Source organism: Cebus imitator, unplaced genomic scaffold, assembly GCF_001604975.1.
Source record: "Cebus imitator isolate Cc_AM_T3 unplaced genomic scaffold, Cebus_imitator-1.0 Scaffold154, whole genome shotgun sequence".
NCBI lineage: Eukaryota > Metazoa > Chordata > Mammalia > Primates > Cebidae > Cebus > Cebus imitator.
The window spans coordinates 421,732-444,615 of NW_016107469.1; the positions used below are offsets into that span (position 1 = coordinate 421,732).

At 34.4% G+C, this 22,884-nt stretch overlaps 1 protein-coding gene across 2 annotated transcripts in view; it reads left to right on the plus strand.

Annotated features, from left to right (window-relative positions):
- Positions 1-22,884, plus strand: part of UNC13C (unc-13 homolog C) — a 625,259-nt gene that overhangs the window by 344,967 nt on the left and 257,408 nt on the right. For both annotated transcript variants that reach the window (XM_037743781.1, XM_017543349.2), the window contains exon 17: positions 716-844. In XM_037743781.1, coding sequence (XP_037599709.1) covers positions 716-844 — 129 coding nt within the window. The remainder of the gene's footprint in view (positions 1-715; positions 845-22,884) is intronic.

Sequence of the window (22,884 nt, forward strand, 5' to 3'; positions counted from 1 at the left end):
TTTTTTTTTTTGCTATTGATGAACCACCTGTTTTCCTAGAAAATGCGGTCTCTTCTACATGTGCAATTGATTTTTTCTTCTCTTGTGCACTGAAATATTCGTCTAGCAGTCCTCTCCACTCTCCTAAATTGTCAGCTTTCCCCTATGTACATGTTACTGATTTTACAGTCTTCAAAATACTGTTTGTCTTTGCTTTCTTCTATAGCTGCTACCGCAGTTCATTTCCCTTAATAGCAAAACTCCTCAAAATAGTCATCTAAGCACTTCCTATTTTTCCTCCATTTTTCTTTTCGACATGCTTCATCATATATTTCACATATTTATTTTGTTGATTATCTACTGAAAATTAAGCCTGTAAGGAAAGGGATTTTTTGTTTCTGTCATTCACTGCTGTATCACTATTATCTGACATATAGGAAGTGACAAATGTTTGTTGAATGATGGAATGAAATGAAATCAAAGAATGTATGAAGTTTTCACTGGTCACATTAAGTGTTTTCATGTGAGTGTTTACAACAATTATCATTTTCAATAATTTTCTATATCAGCAAGTTAAAATGAATATTTACATATTTAAAACCCTATGGTACGATGACACCAATTGAACATAGAAAAATCAACTAAAAGTATTTATTGAATATATATTTGAGTAGTTTATACTGGATTACAAAGTTTTATTGTTGCAGTTGAGAAAATAAGTGCCTCTCTTTATCAGGTCCTGGAGCTGCAAAGCCCCCCAAAAGCTAGCATGGTGGTGAAGGATTGTGTAAGGGCTTGCCTGGATTCTACATACAAGTACATTTTTGACAATTGCCATGAACTCTACTCTCAGCTAACAGACCCGGTAAGATAATATGTGTGTCTTTTATAATCCCCACTTTTGCTTCTAATATGTTTCAGTAAGTTTAGAATGATAGTAAATAGAAAAGTATGTTCATTTAATTTTACATTACCTGCAAATTTGAGAATTTCCATACTTTTTCTTCATATTTGAATATTACTTTCTTATACATGAACTAATTTACTCTTTAAAATAACTTTATGTAGTAGAAGCACACACTATTTAAGGTTTTAGCTGGATAATCAGTTTCAGAAGAATGATTTTCTCAAGGTTTCACAGTAGGTAGGTGGCAGATTTGGGACTGGATATTAGAATTCCAATTCTTATTTCTGTGTTCTTCCTCTAACTCATACTGCCTTCCATATCATTTTACCTCATGAAAGTGATAAAGAAATTTTTATAGAACAGTATAGTAAAATTGTTATATATGTTAATTTAATAAGTATTTCAAAAATACAATTTAAATCAAAACCACAATGAGATACAATCTCATATCAGTAGTAATGGCTATTTTTATTATTATTTTAAATTTTTATTTGCATAGGTTTTTGGGGAACAGGTGGTATTTTGTTACATAAGTAAGTTGGTGATTTGTGAGATTTTAGTGTACCCATCAACCAAACAGTATATGCTGAACCCAGTTTGTAGTCTTTTATCCCTCACCCACCTCCAACCCTTTCCCCAGAGTTCCCAAAGTCCATTGTATCATTCTTATGCATTTGTATTCCCATAGTTTAGCTCCCACTTATGAGTGAGAACATACAATGTTTAGCTTTCTATTCCTGAATTAGTTTACTTAGAGTAATAGTCTCCAGTTCATCCAGGTTACTGTTAATGCCATTAATTCATTAATTCATTCCCTTTTATGGCTGAGTAGTATTCCATTGTGTGTGTGTGTGTGTGTGTTTGTGTGTGTGTGTGTGTATAACTTTATATACACACACACACATACACACACATATATGGTGTATATATATGTTTCAGTAAGTTTAGAATAATATTAAATAGAAAAGTATGTTCATTTAATTTTACATTACCTGCAAATTTGAGAATTTCCATACCTTTTCTTCACATTTGAATATCACTGTCTTTTGCATGAACTTATTCACTGCTTACAATAACTTTATGTAGTAAAGGCACATACTACATATATATATATATATATATATCACAGTTTATTCACTCATTGATTGATAGACATTTGGGCTGGTTCTATATTTTTGGAATTGTAAATTGTGCTGCTATAAACTTGGGTGTGCAAGTATCTTTTTTGTATACTGACTTCTCCTCCTCTGGGTAGATACCCAGTGGTGAGGTTGCTGGATTAAATGGTAGTTTTACTCTTAGTTCTCTCAGGAATCTCCACACTGTTTTCCATCGTGGTTGTACTAGTTTGCATTCCCACCAGCAGTGCAGACATGTTCTTTTCACTGCATCCATGACAACATCTATAATTTTTTCATTTTTTTCACTATGGCCATTCTTGCAGGAGTAACGTGGTATTGCATTGTGGCTTTAATTTGCATTTTCCTGATCATTAGTGATGTTGAGCATTTTTTTGTATATTTGTTGACCATTTGTGTATCTTCTTTTGAGAATTATCTGTTCATGTCCTTAGCCCGCTTTCTGATAAGATTATTTTTTTTCTTCCTAATTTGTTTGAGTTTCTTGTAGATTCTGGATATTAGTCCTCTGACAGATGTATAGATTGTGAAGATTTTCTTCCACTCTGTATGTTGTCTGTTTACTCTGTTGACTGTTCTTTTGCTGTGTGGAAGCTCTTTAATTAAATCCCACCTATTTATCTTTGATTTGTTGCATTTACTTTTGGGTCATGGTCATGAAGTCTTTGCCTAAGCCAATGTCTAGAGGGGTTTCTTTGATGTTATCTTCTAGAATTTTTATAGTTTCAGGTCTTAGATTTAAGTACCTTGCTCTATCTTGAATAGATTTTTGTATAAGATGAGAGATGAAGATCTAGTTTCATTCTCCTACATGTGGCTTGCCAATTATCCCAGCACCATTCGTTGATTAGGGTGTCCTTTCACCACTTTACGTTTATGTTTTCTTTGTCAATGATTAGTTGGTTGTAAGTATGTAGGTTTATTTATACGTTCTCTATTCTCTTCCATTGGTCTATGTGCCTATTTTTATACTATTAACATGCTGTTTTGGTGGCTATGACCTTATAGTATAGTTTGAAGTTAGGTAATGTGATGTCTCCAGATTCGTTCCTTCTGCTTCGTCTTGCATTGGCTATGTGGGCTCTTTTTTGGTTCCATATGAATTTTAGGATTGTTTTCTGTGGTTCTGTGAAGAATGATTTTGGTATTTTGGTAGGAATTGCATTGAATTTGCAGACTGCTTTTGGCAGTGTGGTCATTTTCACAATATTGATTCTACCCATCTGTGAGCATGCAGAATGGCTATTATTAAAACATCGAAAAAAATACATACTGTTGAGGCTACAGAGAAAAGGTGCTTATACACTGCTGGTGGGAATGTAAATGTGTTCAGCCACTGTGGAAAGCAGTATGGAGATTTCTCAAATATCTTAAAACAGAACCACAGTTTAACGTATAGAAAGCAAATCAAACAGGCATGTGCTTACTACATATAACCATGTGTTAGCATTTACCAATAATTCTCAGCTGTTGTTTAAAGACATTAAATGTTACACATAAAATAGTATTTTGGCTGTATTTCCCAATCTCATCCCATTCCTTTTTTCCTTTGGAGAAGAACACTTTTCTAATATTGGTGAGTTTGAATGTATTTTCACATATGATCAATGAATACTTGAGTTTTATGTTCTGTGAATTGCCTGTCAATCTTTTGTGGATGTTTCTCTTGGTTTGCTTGTCTGTTACTTATTAATTTATAGAAAATCTAAAAATGTTGTGAAAACTAGTCCTTTTTTGGTAATGTGGATTTCATAGATTACTTCTGTCTTGATGACATGTCTTTTTGTTATATTGAAGTCTTCTAATGCATACTATGACATGTATTTCTATTACTTTTATGAAATTGGCTTTTACAAATGTAGTCTAGCTTAGGCAACCTGGGCAGCATAGCGAGACCCTATCTCTACAATTTTTTTTTTTAATTAGCTAAGTGTGTTGGTATATGTCTATAGTCACATCTACTTAGGAAGGTAAGGTGGTTAGAGTGAGCCCAGGAATTGGAGGTTAGAGTGAGCTATGATTTCTCCACTGCATTCCAGCCTGGGTGAGAGAGAAATACCCTGTCTTTATTTAAAAAAAAAATGTGTCTATTGCCTATCCTCTTTTCTGGAGAGTGTGGTTGCTCCATTAGACACTAAAAACTATGTGGTTATCTACGGAACATTCTGTTTACTTGGGAGAGGCAAATTCTAGAAAGAAAATGTTAGATGAAGGCAAGTAAGCCTCTTCCAAACTGTATTTTAAACTAGGTTTCATATAGTTTGATATCTTTCTGAGGTCACTGATTTGTTTTTTGTTTGTTTTTTGTTTTTTTACCTTATAGGTAAGAAAAATTAAGCTGAGTTTGCATTGTCTAAGCAAAACAATATATAACCACATAATTGTTCATAATGTTAGCTTATCAACTCTGTTAGATGTGTGGGGAGCTGGGGAGAGATAGCAAGGGGAGAAATGCCAGATGTAGGTGATGGGGAGGAAGGCAGCAAATCACACTGCCACGTGTGTACCTATGCAACAATTTTGCATGTTCTTCACATGTACCCCAAAACCTAAAATGCAATAAAATAAATAAATGGTGAAAAAAAAAAAACTTGGTATTTCTAGGAGCTAAATTGGTTCTCACTTATACCTTCCCATGAGTAGCTTTCTAATGACTTTTCTTTGTCTGTTCTCTACTCTCCATCTTCCTCCCATAGGGCTCTTTCAATTCTTTTACATTTTTCAGTATCATTATCTTGATTTTACCTAAAGGCTAAGATTGAAACTTTTTACTGTGCCATGTAATTACCCATGCATAATATTTTTTGTTCGACAGAGTCTTGCTCTGTCACCCAGGCTGGAGTTCAGTGGTGCAATCTCGGCTTACTGCAACTTCCACCTCCTGGGTTCAAGTGATTCTCCTGCCTCAGCCTCTTGAGTAGCTGGGATTATAGGTGCATACCACCATGCCTGCCTAATTTTGTATTTTTAGTAGAGACAAGGTTTCACCATGTTAGCCAGGCTGGTCTCGAACTCCTGACCTCATCGGATCTGCCTGCCTCAGCCTCCCAAAGTACTGGGATTACAGGCGTGAGCCACCACACCTGGCCCCATGCACAACTTTATAATCAGTCTTGCCAAATTTTACCAGCCTCAATTTCCTGCTTCTCACATTCCTGAACTAAACAGTTCTGCTCTCATGAGCTTTAAATTTTATAATCTGCATGAATCTGCCATCCTCTTTCACATCCCCACATTCATGGGTCCTGTTCTATATGCCTAAAAAAACCTCCCACCTTCCCTGCTTTCACGAAAATCCAACTCAAATATGATTTTTGTTAATGAAAAAATTCTTCATGACACCCATTAAAGAATAGTAAAGCAGACTATTCAAAAAGGAATATTGCAATAGTTGCACAGGAAGGCTATCACAATAGGATTTTATAGTAGGAGAGAGAAATTGGCCTCAACTCTGAATACCACAAGAAAAAGTGGGAATTAATAGCCAAAGAGCATAAGGCAAGGGGGTTACTGGATAAAAATTACTAAGAGGTCACATTTGGCATAAGAGGGGATTCTGGCTAACATATCTGATGAGATTCTTGCTGAAGGCAGACCAGGGTAATAAATTTTACCTGAGGCATTGTGGAGGAGGGAAACCCGATCAGATATCAAAGTGTGATCAGATATCAAGGATTAAAAATTCTGGCTAAACTGAGAAGATTCTAGCTACAATTGGACAATGCAGAAAGTAACATGTACGTTCAAAAGTTGGGGCATGGTTAAAAAGAGCTCAGAAGAGTTCGACCAAAGTTTGGTCAAAGAGAGAATCTTGATCATTTCCTCAGCCACTAATTGATACTCAGTGGATGAATTAAACTGCCAAGATAAAGTGGCATACCTTACTTAATGTCTTCCTAATACGTAAATAATAACAACAACAATAAAAAAAAAAGCAGTTTATATCTGTAAGTGAGCTTTGTAGGCAGTTCCCATAAAGCAAACATGATCCTAAAAAGCAAATGAATTATGTCACATCAAGATAATCTAATATAGCTTAATATTTTCTGACTTGCTTTCAAAAAGGATATTTACATAATTTTCTTTCTAACCAGTTTCATTTTTAGGCAGATAGATTTTATGTGAAATTTTGTCAATGTAGGGAATGATTTGTGCTAAGCTTTATATCTTGGAAAAATACTTTTTTCCAAGATAAACGTTGTTATTATTTGAAATTATAAAGGAAGTATTCGTTGGAGATGGATTATTTAGGAGACTAATACTCTCTAGAGCCCTTTTGAAGCTGTTTAGGAATATTTCAAATGATTGAGGTTTATCTATCCTCAGTTGGCTGCAACTCCATGCTCCTAAGAGATCAAGTTAAGACCTTTTTGTCTCATATCGTACATCTTACTTGTCTTCAAATTCTAATTATTCTACCTTCAAAATTAAATATCTTCATTTCAAAATATATCCAAAATCTAACCACTTTTCACCAGATCCATGCTTTTACTCTTGCTCAAAACCATAATCACTGTTTACTTGGATTACTATGTAACTTCCTAAGAGAGCTCAATGTCTCCACCCCATCACCTTATGTCTCTTATCAACAGAGCAGCCAGATAATTATTCTTTGAAAAAGAAAGTGAGCTGATATCACACTTCTGCACAGAATGTTTAAAGGCCCTTCATTTAATTTAAATTCAAAGTCATACAAAACCCCACATGATCTAGCACATGTTACACTTCTCATCCCTCCTATTCTAATTCTGTTCCCTTGCACGTATCTCCATGTGACTGGAGAACCAGTGAAGAGTTGTTGTGCAGTGAAGTAATGTGAACTGTGCTTTACCCCTGCTTTTTATGACAGAGACAGAATTTAGGACAGTGCCGAGCAGGTGCTCACAAAAGCATTCGTTGAAAGAATTGAATACACGAACAAACTTGCTTTTCTCTAAATAATATGGTAAGAAATTATAGATACATTTCACCTATTATAAGCAAGATTAAATGAAGCGCCCTATTTTGTGGTAGACACTCAGTGATTGCCTAAGGCCTCTTGCGCTTACTCTGGGTCAAGTGACAGGATCCCAGATGATGAGATATGGGAAAAGTAAATGAAAGCCACCTCTAGCTCCAAGCCATAAAAACATCTTGTCATCTGCAGTGCAATAAGCTGGAAAGGTACATATTCCAGATGGCGTAGCTACCAGGTGAAGAAGGGCTGCCTAGCCAGCCTCAGACTTTAGGTATTTAAGAAATAATCTTTTATTGCATTAACTCACGGATTATTTAGATATTTATTTGTTACCATAGCACAGTCTGGCTTATTTTGACTAATAGAACTTCAGCTCCTTTTCCAACACACCACCCCGCTATTTAAAATATATCCATGTTTATGTGACTATCCTATTTATAACTCTGGACCAGCTCCCCATCTACTCACAGAATTAAGTAGAGAGTCTCCCATTGTCCACAGTGCCTCTAAGGGCTAAGCCCTGATTATCACTCTTGATTTCAACATCATCTTCACGTTGTATTTCATGATTCAGTGCATTAAACTCCATGATGACTTTGCATGCCTTATGTTTACCTGCCTGGAGTGTGCTTCACTTCTCCAAACTTCCCTTCTAATGGCTTACCCCAGCTCAGCTGACCTTTTCTTCAGAAAGCCTTTATAACTGCTTCTAACTGGATTTGGTATTTCTGTTTCCTATTGTCATAATCCCCTGACATGTCACCACCACTGTACTTACCATGGTGAATTTATTAGGTGCATAATGTGATATCAGTTTGACCTGTCTTCCCTGATAAACCGTGAGTTTCATCTTTGTATTCCCAGTGCCCGGTGGTATACCTGACTCTGAGTAGCGTTGATAAACAAATAACTAATCTAATAAAAATAACCTTTTTTAAAAAGCAGTACTTTAGCTATACTTATTTATAGTTTCTTTCAATGACTCTACTTTAAAACCTATGTTAAGGAACATAATCTCTGATATCAAAACCCCTGAGTTCTTATTAGAGCTCCTCATCTTAGATTGTGGACTTTGATAAGCTATTTAGCCTCTTCGTGTGTAGTTTCTTCATCATATTCATGTTTCTTCTGTTTTCTCTGAATCCTCTCTGGATAGTATTATGCCTTGCCTGAAAAAAAAAATTAAGAATTCCAGCACTATTAGACACAGTACTGTTCTGATTATTTAAATGTGGAATCATTCTCTCTCCAGAGGGATTTTGAAGAACCATATAAAATTAAAATAAATGCTTAGAATAAAAAAGAAAAATTGATTTGATAGAAAAGTAGAAACAGCTGCAGTTAGAACAAGATGGAAGTGTGGTCTCCAGGGGCCGACTGTGCAATCAGTAGGTGGTATTTACCTTGGCTGAATTGCCGGGCTCTGCATCTGCACTTCCATTTAGCCTCAGAGCTCCAATGTGTCAGCATAGACAAAGGTCGTTGGTCTCTCACGTAGAGATACATGAAAGATCAATCTATAAACTAGGATAGATATTGATCCAGCAGATACCTATTTAGCACTATTAGATCCGAGCACTGGTGTAAGCTCTAAGACATGTCAGGGAACAAAGGATAATTTCTGTAAAATAAATAAATAAACAAATAGACTTGAAAATGTTTCAGTTTATACTCCCCTGGATGAACATCTGTGTGAAAAGAAAACCTGTGATCTGTATTTGTTTTAGGAACGTGGAACAATGGCAGGATGAATTAGTTGGATAATATTAATGGTGATTATTGCTAGCATAAACACGCCCATTTTACTAAAATCTACATAAAGAGACCCCTTATTTGTGGAATGAGGAGGGTAGATAAGACTTTCTTTTTAAATGTGTTTCTAAAAGAATTATCCTGAGCTAATGTCAGCATTAACTCAGTTCCTTGGAAACCACTCAGTGAAAGAACTTTTTCTGTTGAACAATGAAAACCTTTATTAACTGATTTCTACAGTCCTCATCCACTCCTACCCTGAAATCAAAACTTGTTTACACTTAGATCATCCAGAGAAAGACACCAAAAACCAATAAAACCACTGTGCTTAAGATGCTGCTATTTTAAGTTTATATATTTTGCTAAGTTTTAATTTGTTTATTTAATGACTGCCTAAGAAAAATGTATTAAGGTACCCACTTAACTAAAGCACATGTACACTTTTAGTTCTGAAGCACAATTAGGGACTTTTTAAAAAAATCTTATTTTGAATCTGATTAGAAGATTTGTAGCTAAAAACAAAAGAGAACAAACTAAAGTTCTTGACATCCATGTGATGATTTCTTTTGAAGATTATTTCTCTAAATGACTGTGTTTTGAGGCAACATGAGTAGATACATGAATGCAGAGGAAAGTGTTTTACCTGAAAGTGAGAGTCGTATGTAAAATCAGTAGAAACGTATTTCTCTCTTGATTAACTTTTTGATATATACACCCACACATGCACATATATGCTTAGTCTCTTCATTTCCCTCCCAAATCAAGTTCTGTCACTTCCTATCTCAAAGGTAATCTCAATTATGAATTTCTTATTAGCTTTAATGAGCATAGGTTCGACTTTGTGTACATTTATTACATATATCTATTATTTATTTGTGATATATTCCTTATCTCCATCAACCTGTGATATACTACATTTTAGAAATAGGTAGTACAGTGTTATTGTCATTTATACTAATTCTCAAACCAGATTGTATAAATGTAATTATGCTTCTGTAGTTTTTAAAGCTCAGTATTATTTTTTGAGAGCTACCTATGCTGATACGTGTATGTAGAGTTTATTGATTTTTTTTTTTTTTTTTTACAATTTCCTAGAGCATATACAACAATTTACACATCAACTCCAATTTTTCACAATTACAAATCAGGGTGCAATGAATATCTTTGTCGTAGGTGTATAAAAATTTTGGTATAGTCTCTTAAAGGAGAAGGAAATGCCATCCTTTCCACTACTTTTTCCCTTCCTCTAGACAGAATGTGGACCTGATTTTGAGCCATCTTATACCATGTGGACAGAAGCACCCTCTACTTTTCATATGGATTAAAATACCCGTTATTTGCGTGATACCCATGGTAACATTGAGTTTAATGAAAACAGAAACTCCATTTATCTTATTCTTGAATTTGTAGCATATAATACTGTGCAGAGATCAATGAATACTTACTAAATGAAAATTCTATCCAAAAACATTAGGCAGCATGTGATATGTATACCACAGTTTTGGCCAAATTATCCTCTAAAACTTCCTTTGGACAAAGAAAATATTATCCTAGTATACTTTAACCTGGCAACTTACCTGAATTTAAATGTGGAAAATTTCAGAAAGTCTATACTTAATTTGTGCATGTCTCTTTCTTGGTTATTTTCACCCAAAAAGTTGATTTAGCTGATTATCTTTTTCCCTTTCCTTTGGCTTTGCTCTAGCCAATTTCTAAATAATTCAGTAATGAAAGAAAAGCTAAATGTGCCCTAAAATTTACATGTAAAAAAAATCCAATTCTATAACTCTTAATTTGAAATGAGATTTAAATAGTAATCATTAAGGAACTGGCTATAATATGTCTCTGACTTTTCTTAGATATTTTCCCAGCAATATACTTTCTTATGTAATCATTGGCATTAGTTACGGAATGATGTTTATTCTGAAAGAAAGGCGACTTTTTACCATCTCATGTGCTCATTGTTAGTTCTAAATCTGAGTAAATATAGACACAACTAAGACTTAATATGTTTATAATTTGATATATACAAATATACAAATATATCAAATTACAATTTATAAAACATTTACATTTTATAAATATATAAAAATATTATAATTTAATATTCTATAAAATGTATACAATAAATGTTATGCAAAGTTCTTTTTAAATGCCAGCTTTATGACTAGTATATAAAATTTTACTTGTAAAAACATGCTTCAAAATGAATAGTACATTGCCATATCTTTTGTGTTGTAAAGAAGAAAAATAATGAAAATTCAGATCCTAAAAAAATGACTAGCCAGCTATGTTTCTGTCATTATATGCTTTAATTTTCATAGAAAAGTAAATTGCTGAAAATGAAACCATAAGTTCTGAAAATATCAATAACAAACATAGTATGTTGTATTAGTAAAACGAGTGTAATTTTGATTCTAAAACTTAATTATGACAATACATGAAAAGGAAATTATGACCTCATTTTCTTAATAAACATTGACAAAAAAGCTGTAAAATATTAAATTTTAAACTTGGTCAAGTAATTTTATCTCATGAATGCAAAAATGGTTCAACAATACAAAAAAAACCCTCAATTATAATTTTAATGGTGATATGGGGACATCGAAACCTTATGCACTTTCAGTTGGCAGGTAAACCAGGAGCCAGCAATCTTACTCTGGTGCATGTTTTCACAAAGTTTACTCAGGGCACATTTACTAGGATATTCAATATAGCATTGTTTGTGAGGCTGAAGTGTTGGAGGCAACCCAGGTATCCTTCACAGAAAAATATATCAGCAAAATGTAGTAGATAAGTACCATCGGGTATTGTGGAGCACTTAGAAAAATGGGTTAGATGTTTACATAGTAACATGGATAAAAAGTAAAAACAGTGCTGAGTGAAAAACAAGGGAAGAAGCATAATGTTGTATACTAGCACAATACTATTTTTCTAAAATTTAGATAAATACACAAAACAATAACACAAATTTTACAAGACTGAAAAAATAGTCAAACCCCAAACTCAGCATATGGTCTTATATGAGTCAAAAGGAGATGAAATTGTATAATGTTAATTAAAAAGAAACAGAAATATATAGATGATGGATGGAATTGAATAGACAGGCAGGCAGGAAACTTGCATGATCTTAATTCCTGAATTTAAGGTTCTAACCTCTCCTCCACCTCAAAGGAATAAAGAGTAACTCTAAGTGGCTGCAGCAAAATATGCTATATTTGCGATTTATCTGGAGTGAAGTACCTAATCTTCATATAGCTTTCCAATTGATATGAATTTAGCATCTAACAAGTGTAGAACTCAGTTTAATGTTGACTCTTTCTGCCCCGCGTGGCCATACACGAAATGGAAATGGTGGCCTCTGCAATTGTCCAGTGTTGTAGCCATAAAACTGTTGTAATAGAGTCAAGAGGTCTAATCAATATTATGTCATGTGATTTTTATTTTAATGAGTTCCTTCTTTAGAAACCTTCATTCTTTAAAGATATTTTTCATTCACAAATGATGATAGGCAAAAATGAATTCATCTACAATGTGCTTCTTTATATTTTAATACTATCAAGCTGTTTGGAACATATAATATTTCATTGAAGACTACAGTTTGAGTCATTTCACTTAAAAGTTTTCTATTTGTCATATTGTGACTTTGTAATATATTTACCTGGGAAATTGATGAGTCTTGAATCTATTCATTTTAAAATATAGTTGTTGATACAGATGGAACATTTTAGTAACTCAAATTACTCCAAACTAATGAAAAGTCCAGTGAACATAAGAAAATAGAAACTTTTTTATTATTATACTTTAAGTTCTACAGTACATGTGCAGAATGTGCAGGTTTGTTACATAGGTATACACCACCAGACAGGCTACGGTGTGTGATGTTCCCCTCTCTGTATCCATGTGTTCTCATTGTTCAACTCCCAATTATGAGTGAGAACATGTGGTGTTTGGTTTTCTGTTCCTGTGTTAGTTTGCTGAAAATGATGGTTTCCATCTTCATGTCCCTGCAATGCACATGAACTCATCCTTTTTTAATGGCTGCATTGTATTCCATGGTGTATATGTGCCACATTTTCTTTATCCAGTCTATCATTGATGAGTATTTTTGTTGGTTCCAAGTCTTTGCTATTGTGAACAGTGCCACAATAAACATGTGTGCATGTGTCTTTATAGTAGTATGACTTACAGTCCTTTGGGTATATACCCAGTAATGGGATTGCTGGGTCAAATGGTATTTCTATTTCTAGATTCTTGATGAATCACCACAGTGTCTTCTATGATGACTGAACTAATTTACACTCCCACCAACAGTATAAAAGTGTTCCTATTTCTCCACATCCTCTCCAGCATCTGTTGTTTCCTGAGTTTTTAATGATTGCCATTCTAACTGGCATGAGATGGTATATTAATGTGGCTCTGATTTGCATTTCTCTAATGACCATTGATGATGAGCTTTTTTTCATGTATTTGTTGGACACATAAATGCCTTCCTTTGAGAAGTATCTGTTCATATCCCTTGCCCACTTTTTGATTTTTTTTTTCCTTGTAAGTTTGTTTGTTTCTTGTAGATTCTGGATATTAGCTCTTTATCAGATGGATAGATTGCAAAAATTTCTCCCATTCTGTAGGTTGCCTTTTCATTCTGATGATAGTTTCTTTTGCTGTGCAGAAGCTCTTTAGTTTAATTACATACCATTTGTCAATTTTGCCTTTGGTTGCCATTGCTTTTGGTGTTTTAGTCATAAAATCTTTGCCCATGCCTATGTCCTGAATGGTATTTTTCTTCTAAGGTTTTTATGGTTTAATTCTTATGTTTAAGTCTTTAATCCATCTGGAGTTAATTTTTATGTAAGGTGTAAGGAAGGGGTCGTTTCAGTTTTCTGAATATGGCTAACCAATTTTCCCAGCACTGCTTATGAAATAGGTAATCCTTTCCCCATTGCTTGTTTTTGTCAGTTTTTTTCAAAGATCAGGTGGTTGTAGATGTGTGGTATTATTTCTGAATTCTCTGTTTTGTTCCATTGGTCCATATCTCTGTTTTGGTATCAGTACCATGCTGTTTTGACTACCACATGTAGGTATAGTTTGAGGTCAGGTAGCATGATGCCTAGAGCTTTATTATTTTTGCTTAGGATTGTCTTGGCTATACAGGCTCTTTTTAATTCCATATAAAATTTAAAGTAGATTTTTTATTTCTGTGAGGAAAGTCAGTGATAGCTTCATTGGGATAGCATTGAATCTGTAAATCACTTTGGGCAGTATGGCCATTTTTATGATATTGATTCTTCCAATCCGTGAGCATGGAATGTTTTTCCATTTGTTTGTGTCCTCTCTTATTTCCTTGAGCACTGGTTTGTAGTTCTCCTTGAAGAGGTCCTTCACATCCCTTGTATGTTGTAGTCTTAGGTATTTTATTTTCTTTGTAGCAATTGTGAATGGGAGTTCACTCTTGCTTGGGCTCTCTGTTTGTCTATTATTGGTATATAGACATGCTTGTGATTTTCGTGCATTGGTTTTGTATCCTGACACTTTGCTGAAGTTGCTTATCAGCTTAAGGAGATTTTTGTCTGAGACAGTTGGGTCTTCTAAATATAAAATCATGTGTCTGCAAACATAGACAGTTTAACTTGCTCTCTTCCTATTTAAATACCTTTTATTTCTTTTTCTTGCCTTATTGCCCTGGCCAGAACTTCCAGTACTATGTTGAATAGGAGTAGATAGGAGTAGTGAGAGAGGGTATCCTTGTTCTGTGCAGGTTTTCAAAGGGAATGCTTCCAGCTTTTGCTCATTCAGTATAATATTGGCTGTGGATTTGTCATAAATAGCTCTTATTATTTTGAGATACATTCTATCAATACCTAGTTTATTGGGAGTTTTTAGCATGAAGCACTGTTGAATTTTATCAAAAGCCTTTCTTGCATCTATTGAGATAATCACATTGTTTTTTTTTTTCATTTGTTCTGTTTATGTGATGGATTACACTTACTGATTTGTGTATGTTGAACCAGCCTTGCATCCCAGGAATGAGGCCGACTTGATTGTGATGGTTAAGCTTTTTGATATGCTGCTGGATTTGGTTTGCCAGTGTTTTACTGAGGAATTTTGCATCAATGTTCATCAGGGATATTGGTGTCAATTTTTCTTTTTTTGTTGTGTCGCTGCCAGGTTTTGGTATCAGGATGATACTGGCCTTGTGAAATAAGTTAGGGAGAATTCCTGATTTCCTCTTTTTCTATTGTTTGGAGTAGTTCTGGAAGGAATAGTACCATCTCCTCTTTGTACCCCTGGTAGAATTTGGCTGTGGATCCGTCTTGTCTTGGGCTTTTTCTGGTTAGTAGGCTATTAATTACTGCCTCAATTTCAAAACTTGTTATTGGTCTATTCAGGAATTCAACTTCTTTCTAGTTTAGTCTTGGGAGGGTTTATGTGTCCATGAATTTATCCATTTCTTCTAGATTTTCTAGTTTATTTTCATAGAGGTGTTTATAATATCCTCTGATGATAATTTATACTTCTGTGGGATCACTGGTGACATCTACTTTCTCATTTTTTATTGAGTCTATTTGATTCTTCTCTCTTTTCTTCTTTATTAGTCTGGTTAGCAGTCTATTTTGTTAATCCTTTCAAAAAACCAGCTCCTGGATTCATTGATTTTTTGAAGGAGTTTTCGTGTCTCTCTCTTGTTAAGTTCTGCTCTGATCTTAGTTATTTCTTATTTTCTGCTAGCTTTTGAATTTCTTAGCTCTTGTTTTTCTAGTTCTTTTAATTGTGATGTTAGAGTGTTGATTTTAGATCTTTCCCACTTTCTCCTGTGGGCATTTAGTGCTATAAATTTCCCTCTCAACACTGATTTAGCTGTGCCCCAGAGATTCTGGTATGTTGTGTCTTTGTTCTCATTGATTTCAAAGAACTTATTTATTTCTGCCTTAATTTCATTTTTTACTCAGTAGTCATTCGGGAGCAGGTTGTTCAGTTTCGATGTAGTTGTGCAGTTTTGAGTGAGTTTCTTAATCCTGAGTACTAATTTCATTGCACTGTGGTCTGAGAGACTGTTTGTTATGATTTCATTCTTTTGCATTTGTTGAGGAGTGTTTTACTTCCAATTATGTAGTCAATTTTCAATAAGTGTGATGTGGTGCTGATAAGAATGTATTCTGTGGATTTCAGGTGGAGAGTTCTGTACATGTCTTTTAGGTCCACTTGGTCCATACCTGAGTTCAAGTCCTGCATATTCTTGTTAATTTTCTGTCTTATTGATATTTCTAACATTGACAGTGAGGTGGATTCATAAAGCAAGTTCTTAGAGACCCACTAAGAGACTTAGACTCCCACACAATAATATTGGGAGACTAATATAGTTTTTTGTTTACAGTTGTTTGACTCTAGTATTTCCCAAATTTCCTGCTGCTAAGAATCATCTTGGAAGCTTGTTAAAACACAGGTTCTTGGCTAGTTCAGAAAATATGGCATATTCAGCACAGTGTGCAGGAATCTGTATTTTTTAACAAGTTAGTCAAGTGATACCTGACATTAGGCAAATATTCCATTAAATAGAACTTTTTCACTATGGATTCTGATACTCTATTTAATTTTTAACTTTTTAATTTTTTTTAGTAAGTATCTAGAGAAAAACTTCCAATGAAACTAAATTGTGAAAGAAATATTGTATTAAAAAATCTGCGCAAGAACCATTTTTGACTAAGAGTCTGTATTATTTCCCCAAGGCTTAGGCTTTCCCAGCTTCCCAGAAGTTACAAAATTCTTAATGTAATTCGTTTTTAAGAGAAAAAAATAGGTAGATGTTACTTAAATTACTGATTCCTTGGTAAACTATCACAACAATTAAGATGAACAAGGAGACAATATAGTGCAGTATATTATGAAACCCTCCAGTGTAGGAAATTTATCTCTGTTGCTCACCAATGCATTTTTTATATGTAACCTAACATTTCATATATACTAGCCATTCCATAGATAGCAGATATAATAGTTGCCATTTTTGTTTATAATTCATGTGAATCAAAACCATATGGTTTCATTTATAATTTTAGTTTCACAACTTACTTATTATAAAGAATAGCAAATAACTCAGTAGCCACTGTTTTCCTCTCTAAAATAATGTAATATCTTTTATCTCTATTTCAGAAGTAGTAGAACTCTGATTCTAAAATCAGGATGTGTTGGCACTTAGTGAAGCACATAATTAATTAAAGAAGAGAATATACAGAGGTAGAATTAAAGTTAAAATATCATTTACTCAGTGATTTCATTGAAACCTTGGGCTAAAAGTTAAATATGAAATTTTAAAACAGGTCAGGAACTCTAATCCATCTAAAAAGCTCTCTATATAGTTAACTTGAATGTATTTTTTAATTACTATTTTCAGCTTTCCAGGAAATACTGATACAGTTATTTTCATAATTTTGATTTTGTTTATATGTTGTGCTTATAGAACTATATAACATTTATATAATATTATATTTTATGTAAATTAAATATAAATATAATTATATATATTTATATATATACATTTATATATATATATATATAGAGAGAGAGAGAAAGACTAAGTCAGGTTATCCTCTCTGAAGAATATTACTGGTCATAATTGTTTTAATTCATCACCAGCAACAAAATCACGTGAATAAAATGGTGTTACATTAATAAAATCACATGTAATGTGTTGATTAGGTATAGTCTCTTTTATTAAAAGTCTTGTATTTTGTAGCATGTTTCTTCTAAGGTTCCTAATTTGTCAGAATAGTGTCAAACAGAAGGCATAAAACAAAAATACAGCAATTAATTATGCTAAATTCTAGAATACGTATGTATTTTCTTTTTTTTCCCCCCATTTATTTATTTTATTGCATTTTAGGTTTTGGGGTACATGTGAAGAACATGCAAAATTGTTGCATAGGTACACACGTGGCAGTGTGATTTGCTGCCTTCCTCCCCATCACCTACATCTGGCATTTCTCCCCTTGCTATCTCTCCTCAGCTCCCCATCCCCCACCGTCCCTCCCCTATTTCCCCCCAGCTGACCCCAGTGTGTAGTGCTCCCCTCCCTGTGTCCATGTGTTCTCATTGTTCAACACCTGCCTATGAGTGAGAACATGTGGTGTTTGATCTTCTGCTCTTCCGTCAGTTTGCTGAGAATGATGGTTTCCAGGTTCATCCATGTCCCTACAAAGGACCCAAACTCATCACTATCACTAAAAGATGGCTAGCAAAGACAGAGTAGATGGTAATAATCCAGTAATCCAATTTCCCCTTGCGGTCTCCAGAACAAGCTAAGGAACAATGGAATTTCTTCAAGAAATAAATTGGTCCCTTTATTTATTTCTATGCTGCATTTTATTTTCCTGAAATATGCTCTGTGGCTCTCTATAGAGGTGTTCACTTCTGTTACTATTGCTTAAAGTATGTTTTTTTTTTATTGTACTTTAGCTTCTGGGGTACATGTGCAGATTATGCAGGACTGTTGCATAGGTAAACACATGGCAATGTGGTTTGCTGCCTCCATCCCCCCGTTACCTACATCTGACATTTCTCCCCATGTTATCCCTCCATGACCTCACCACTCCCCTGCTGTCCCTCCCTCAGCGCCACCCCCAACAGACCCCAGTGTGTGATGCTCCCCTCCGTGTGTCCATGTGATCTCATTGTTCAACGCCCACCTATGAGTGAGAACATGCAGTATTGGATTTTCTGTTCTTGTGTCAGTTTGCTGAGAATGATGGTTTCCAGATTCATCCAGGTACCTACAAAGGACATGAACTCATCGTTTTTTATGGCTGCATAGTATTCCATGGTGTATGTGTGCCACATTTTCCCTGTCCAGTCTATCATTGATGGGCCTTTGGGTTGGTTCCAGGTCTTTGCTCTTGTACACAGGGCTGCAATGAATATATGTGTGCATGTTTCTTTATAGTAGAACAATTTATAGTTCTTTGGGTACATACCCAGTAATGGGATTGCTGGGTCAAACGGAATTTCTATTTCTAGATCCTTGAGAAATCGCCGTACTGTCTTCCACAATGGTTGAACTAATTTACACTCCCACCAGCTTTGTAAGAGTGTTCCTGTTTCTCCACATCCTCTCCGGCATCTGTTGTCTCCAGATTTTTTAATGATAACCATTCCAACTGATATGAGGTGGTATCTCAATGTGGTTTTGATTTGCATTACTCTAATAATCAGTGATGATGAACATCTTTTCATATGTTTGTTGGCCTCACGTATGTCTTCTTTTGTAAAGTGTCTGTTCATATCCTTTGCCCACTTTTGGATGGGTTTGTTTTTTTCTTGTAAGTCTGTTTTAGTTATTTGTAGATTCTAGATATTAGCCCTTTGTCAGATGGATAGATTGCAAAAATTTTTTCTCATTCTGTTGGTTACCGTTTCACTCTAATGATTGTTTCTTTTGCTGTACAGAAGCTCTGGAGTTTAATTAGGTCCTATTTTTCTATTTTGGTTTTTGTTGCTAATGCTTTTGGTGTTTTAGTCATGAAGTCCTTGCTTATGCCTATGTCCTGAATGTTTTGGCCTATATTTTCTTCTAGGGTTTTTATGGTGTTAGGTCTTATGTTTAAGTCTTTAATCCATCTGGAGTTAATTTTAGTGTAAAGTGTCAGGAAGGGGTTCAGTTTCTGCATTCTTTTTACTAAAAACGCAGTTTGTGTATCCTGTTTTAGTGATTTTACAATTTTATCTATTGAAATACTCTATCTTTGAGATACTCTTTTTCAGCAGTGGGGAAAATGGCCAAGAAGAACCATTCAACATTATGGAGGAAGATTGATTTTGAGCTTTCTGTCTCATATGGAGAAAAGGATTTAAATGTAATTCATTTATTTACATATATGCAATAATGAAAATTTGTTGACTTCTCGTTGTATACCAAACACTAAGAATAAGAGAAAGAGCAATGAACAAGACAAATACAGTCAATATTCTCATGGGACTCCAGCCAGAGAGGTAGACATTAAAGAAATTATTAGACCAATAACTAAAATTGTGTCAGATGCCAGACAGGGAAAAATATAATATAGTATTATAGTATGTAAAAGAAAAACCCATCATAGCCTTGGATGTAGAGAAAAATAGAATTTAAAATAATGTGGTTTCTATTAGAAGTACATCCAGATAGACACTGCTGGAGGTGGTAATTCTGGAGAGGTGTTCCTACAAAGATCAGGGAAATGTTACAGTCAATCAATCAATAAATCAGTAAAACAAAACAAAAACATTATCTTACTTTCATTTAAAATCCAAGTGTAGTAGTACCTAGAATTCTATAGACAGTTATATTTTTCATCCCAGCCAAGAGGTAAGGTAGAATTACTTTCATTCGGTTTCTGCTTCGTAGCTCTTTCATCTGCAGTGTGCCTAAACCAATGGTCAATTATCTGGCCTCGTTTACTTAACCTATCAGAAGCCGTTGTTACTGTTGGCCACTCCATCCTTACTAAGAAACTTTAGTTTCGAAATGTCTAACTGTCATTCTTACTGCCTTCCCCTGACCTCACTGATGGCTCCCTTTGAATTTTTTGCCAAGCGCCCTCCTCTACCACACCTGTAAATGTTAGAACTCCTGCGGTTTTCTCATGGGTTTTACTGTAGCTATACCGATTCATACACAAAGCAGTCCCATAAAAACCTGGAGGGCACCAGGCAATTGAAAAAACAGAGTTGTATCTGGGCCAGGATGAAGGAGCTAGACTTTTTCTTTGATTCTGGAAATAGCTCTTAGAATTCCTAGGGAAAAATTGGTTGTCCTGCCTGCTTCATGTCAACAAATACCTTGTTCCACTTTGGCAAGTAGTAGATGTCTTAGGAAGAGATGCAACTTTGAAATCAAGCCCACCTGTATTCAAATACAGGCTCTCATCAATTAGGAAGCTATTGACTATTGGACAAGTTACTTTGTTCTTCTAAGCCTCAATATTTTCATTAAAAGTGATAACAATAATTACCTCATAGAATTGCTGTGAGAATTAAATGAAAGAGTGTCTGTGAATCATGTTACCCATAAGTATTCAGGAGATGTTCCTTTTCTTTATTCCATCAATACCTGCCTTGATTTTGTGCTAAATTCACAAAAAATTCACAAATTCCTGACCAGACAGGAATTTGTGCTATAACACCATGCACTGAAACACAAACAGTTTTTCATTCAGTGTTGCTTCTACGGATTCTGTTAGCTTATAAAAAGGTAGGAGATTATAACACACAAAATACATAGTTGCTGGACTCACTAGGCTTACTATGAAATTTATATGCTGTCACTCTCCATCTATTTGCAAAGCATCTCCTAGGTATTTGGAAGCATCGGGATGTGCTTTGTAATTAAAGTTAGCACTGAGGCCCTATAAAAATTGCTGGAAATGTACTTCATTGTCCTTTCCTTTTTGGTAGTATAGCTTCTGGAATAGATTTCCCTCACATATAGTAAAAGGAACAAGGTTCTACAAACCAAAGTAGCATTTCCAACTCAAGGAATATCTCAGCTTTACTATTATTCGACAAAAACAAAATAATTTTGTAACTTGTAAAACTATGTATGAAATAAAATTCAAAATGTGTTTTTGACTGATGGAACAAATGTCATATAGATGTGGAATTTTAGTAGATTCCAGCAAGCTGACCTGCTAAGAGGTTTTATTAATTTTCAGTCCCTCTAGCAACCTCTCAAAGTGCCTTTTCTCCATACCTTGTCCATATACTGTTCTGTCAAAGATGTTTTAGTCCTTTCGGGCTGATATAACAAAAATACCTTACACTGGGTAATTAATAAACAACAGAGATTTATTGCTCACAGTTCTAGAAGCTGGGAAGTTCAAGATCCAGGTGCCATCAGATTTAGTGTCTGGTGGGATATGGTCTCTGCTTCCAAGATAGTGACTTCTTGCTGAAACCCCACCTGACAGAAGTGACAAAACAACTTTCAACCTCTTTTATTAAGGCACAGATCTCACTTATGAGAGCAAAGCTTTTATTATTTGATAATGCCCCCAAAAGTCCCAATTTGTAATCCCATCATCTTGAGTATTAGGAATACATTAGGAATGCAACATATAAATTTTTGTGGGATACTCAACATTCAGACCATAGTCATTGTCTTAATAGTTTTTACAAATTTCATAGATATAAAAATTTATTGCTGAGGGGTGTCAATTTCTATTTCTCTTACTGTTGGTAAATGTAAACATTTTTGTTTATTAAAAAGGTACTACAATGTTTAATCAAAGTTTTTTTTCATTTTTTATTGATTTATGTATTCTGATCTGTAGGAACTTGTTCTATTTTAAGAAAATTGCACTTTGTCTTGATAAAGGATTCAAATATAATTTCTTTAGATTTTGTTTAAATTTCTTTAGCTTTTTTGTAAGTTTACATTGTTAATTTGTATCAGTTTATAGCTTATAGGATTTATGTTATGTTGTGAACTACAGAGCCTACTTTGAGATTATTTTCTATGCAGCCACAAAAAAAAATGATAAGTTTGTGTCCTTTGTAGGGATATGGATGAATCTGGAAACCATCATTCTCAGCAAACTGACACAAGAACAGAAAATCAAACACCACATGTTCTCACTCATAGGCGGGTGTTGAACAGTGAGAACACATGGACACAGCGAGGGGAGCATCCCACTCTGGGATTTGTTGGCAGAGAATAGGGGATGGACAACATGGGGTAGAGAGGTCGTGGAGGGATAACATGGGGAGAAATGCCAGATATAGATGACCAGGGGGATCGAGGCAGCAAACCACATTGCCGTGTATGTACCTATACAGCAATCCTGCATGCTCTGCACATGTACCCCAGAACCTAAAGTGCAATAAAAAACATATATATATATATATATGCATATTATCTATAAAGAAAACTCATATATATAAAGAAAAAAATATATATATATATAAAGAAAAAAATGTCATTCCATCTTTCCATCTGGAATTTTTATGGTATTTTTATTTTAAATATATTACTCATCTGGAATTTATATTTATAAAAATTGTAATGAAAACATCTTCTTAAAGCAGTGTTTTACTATAAATTTGAAAATAACACATAAGTATGAATTATAGAGCAGAATCAAATCAACAAATGTTTTTGCCTTACATTCTCTCCATCCTGAAAAACA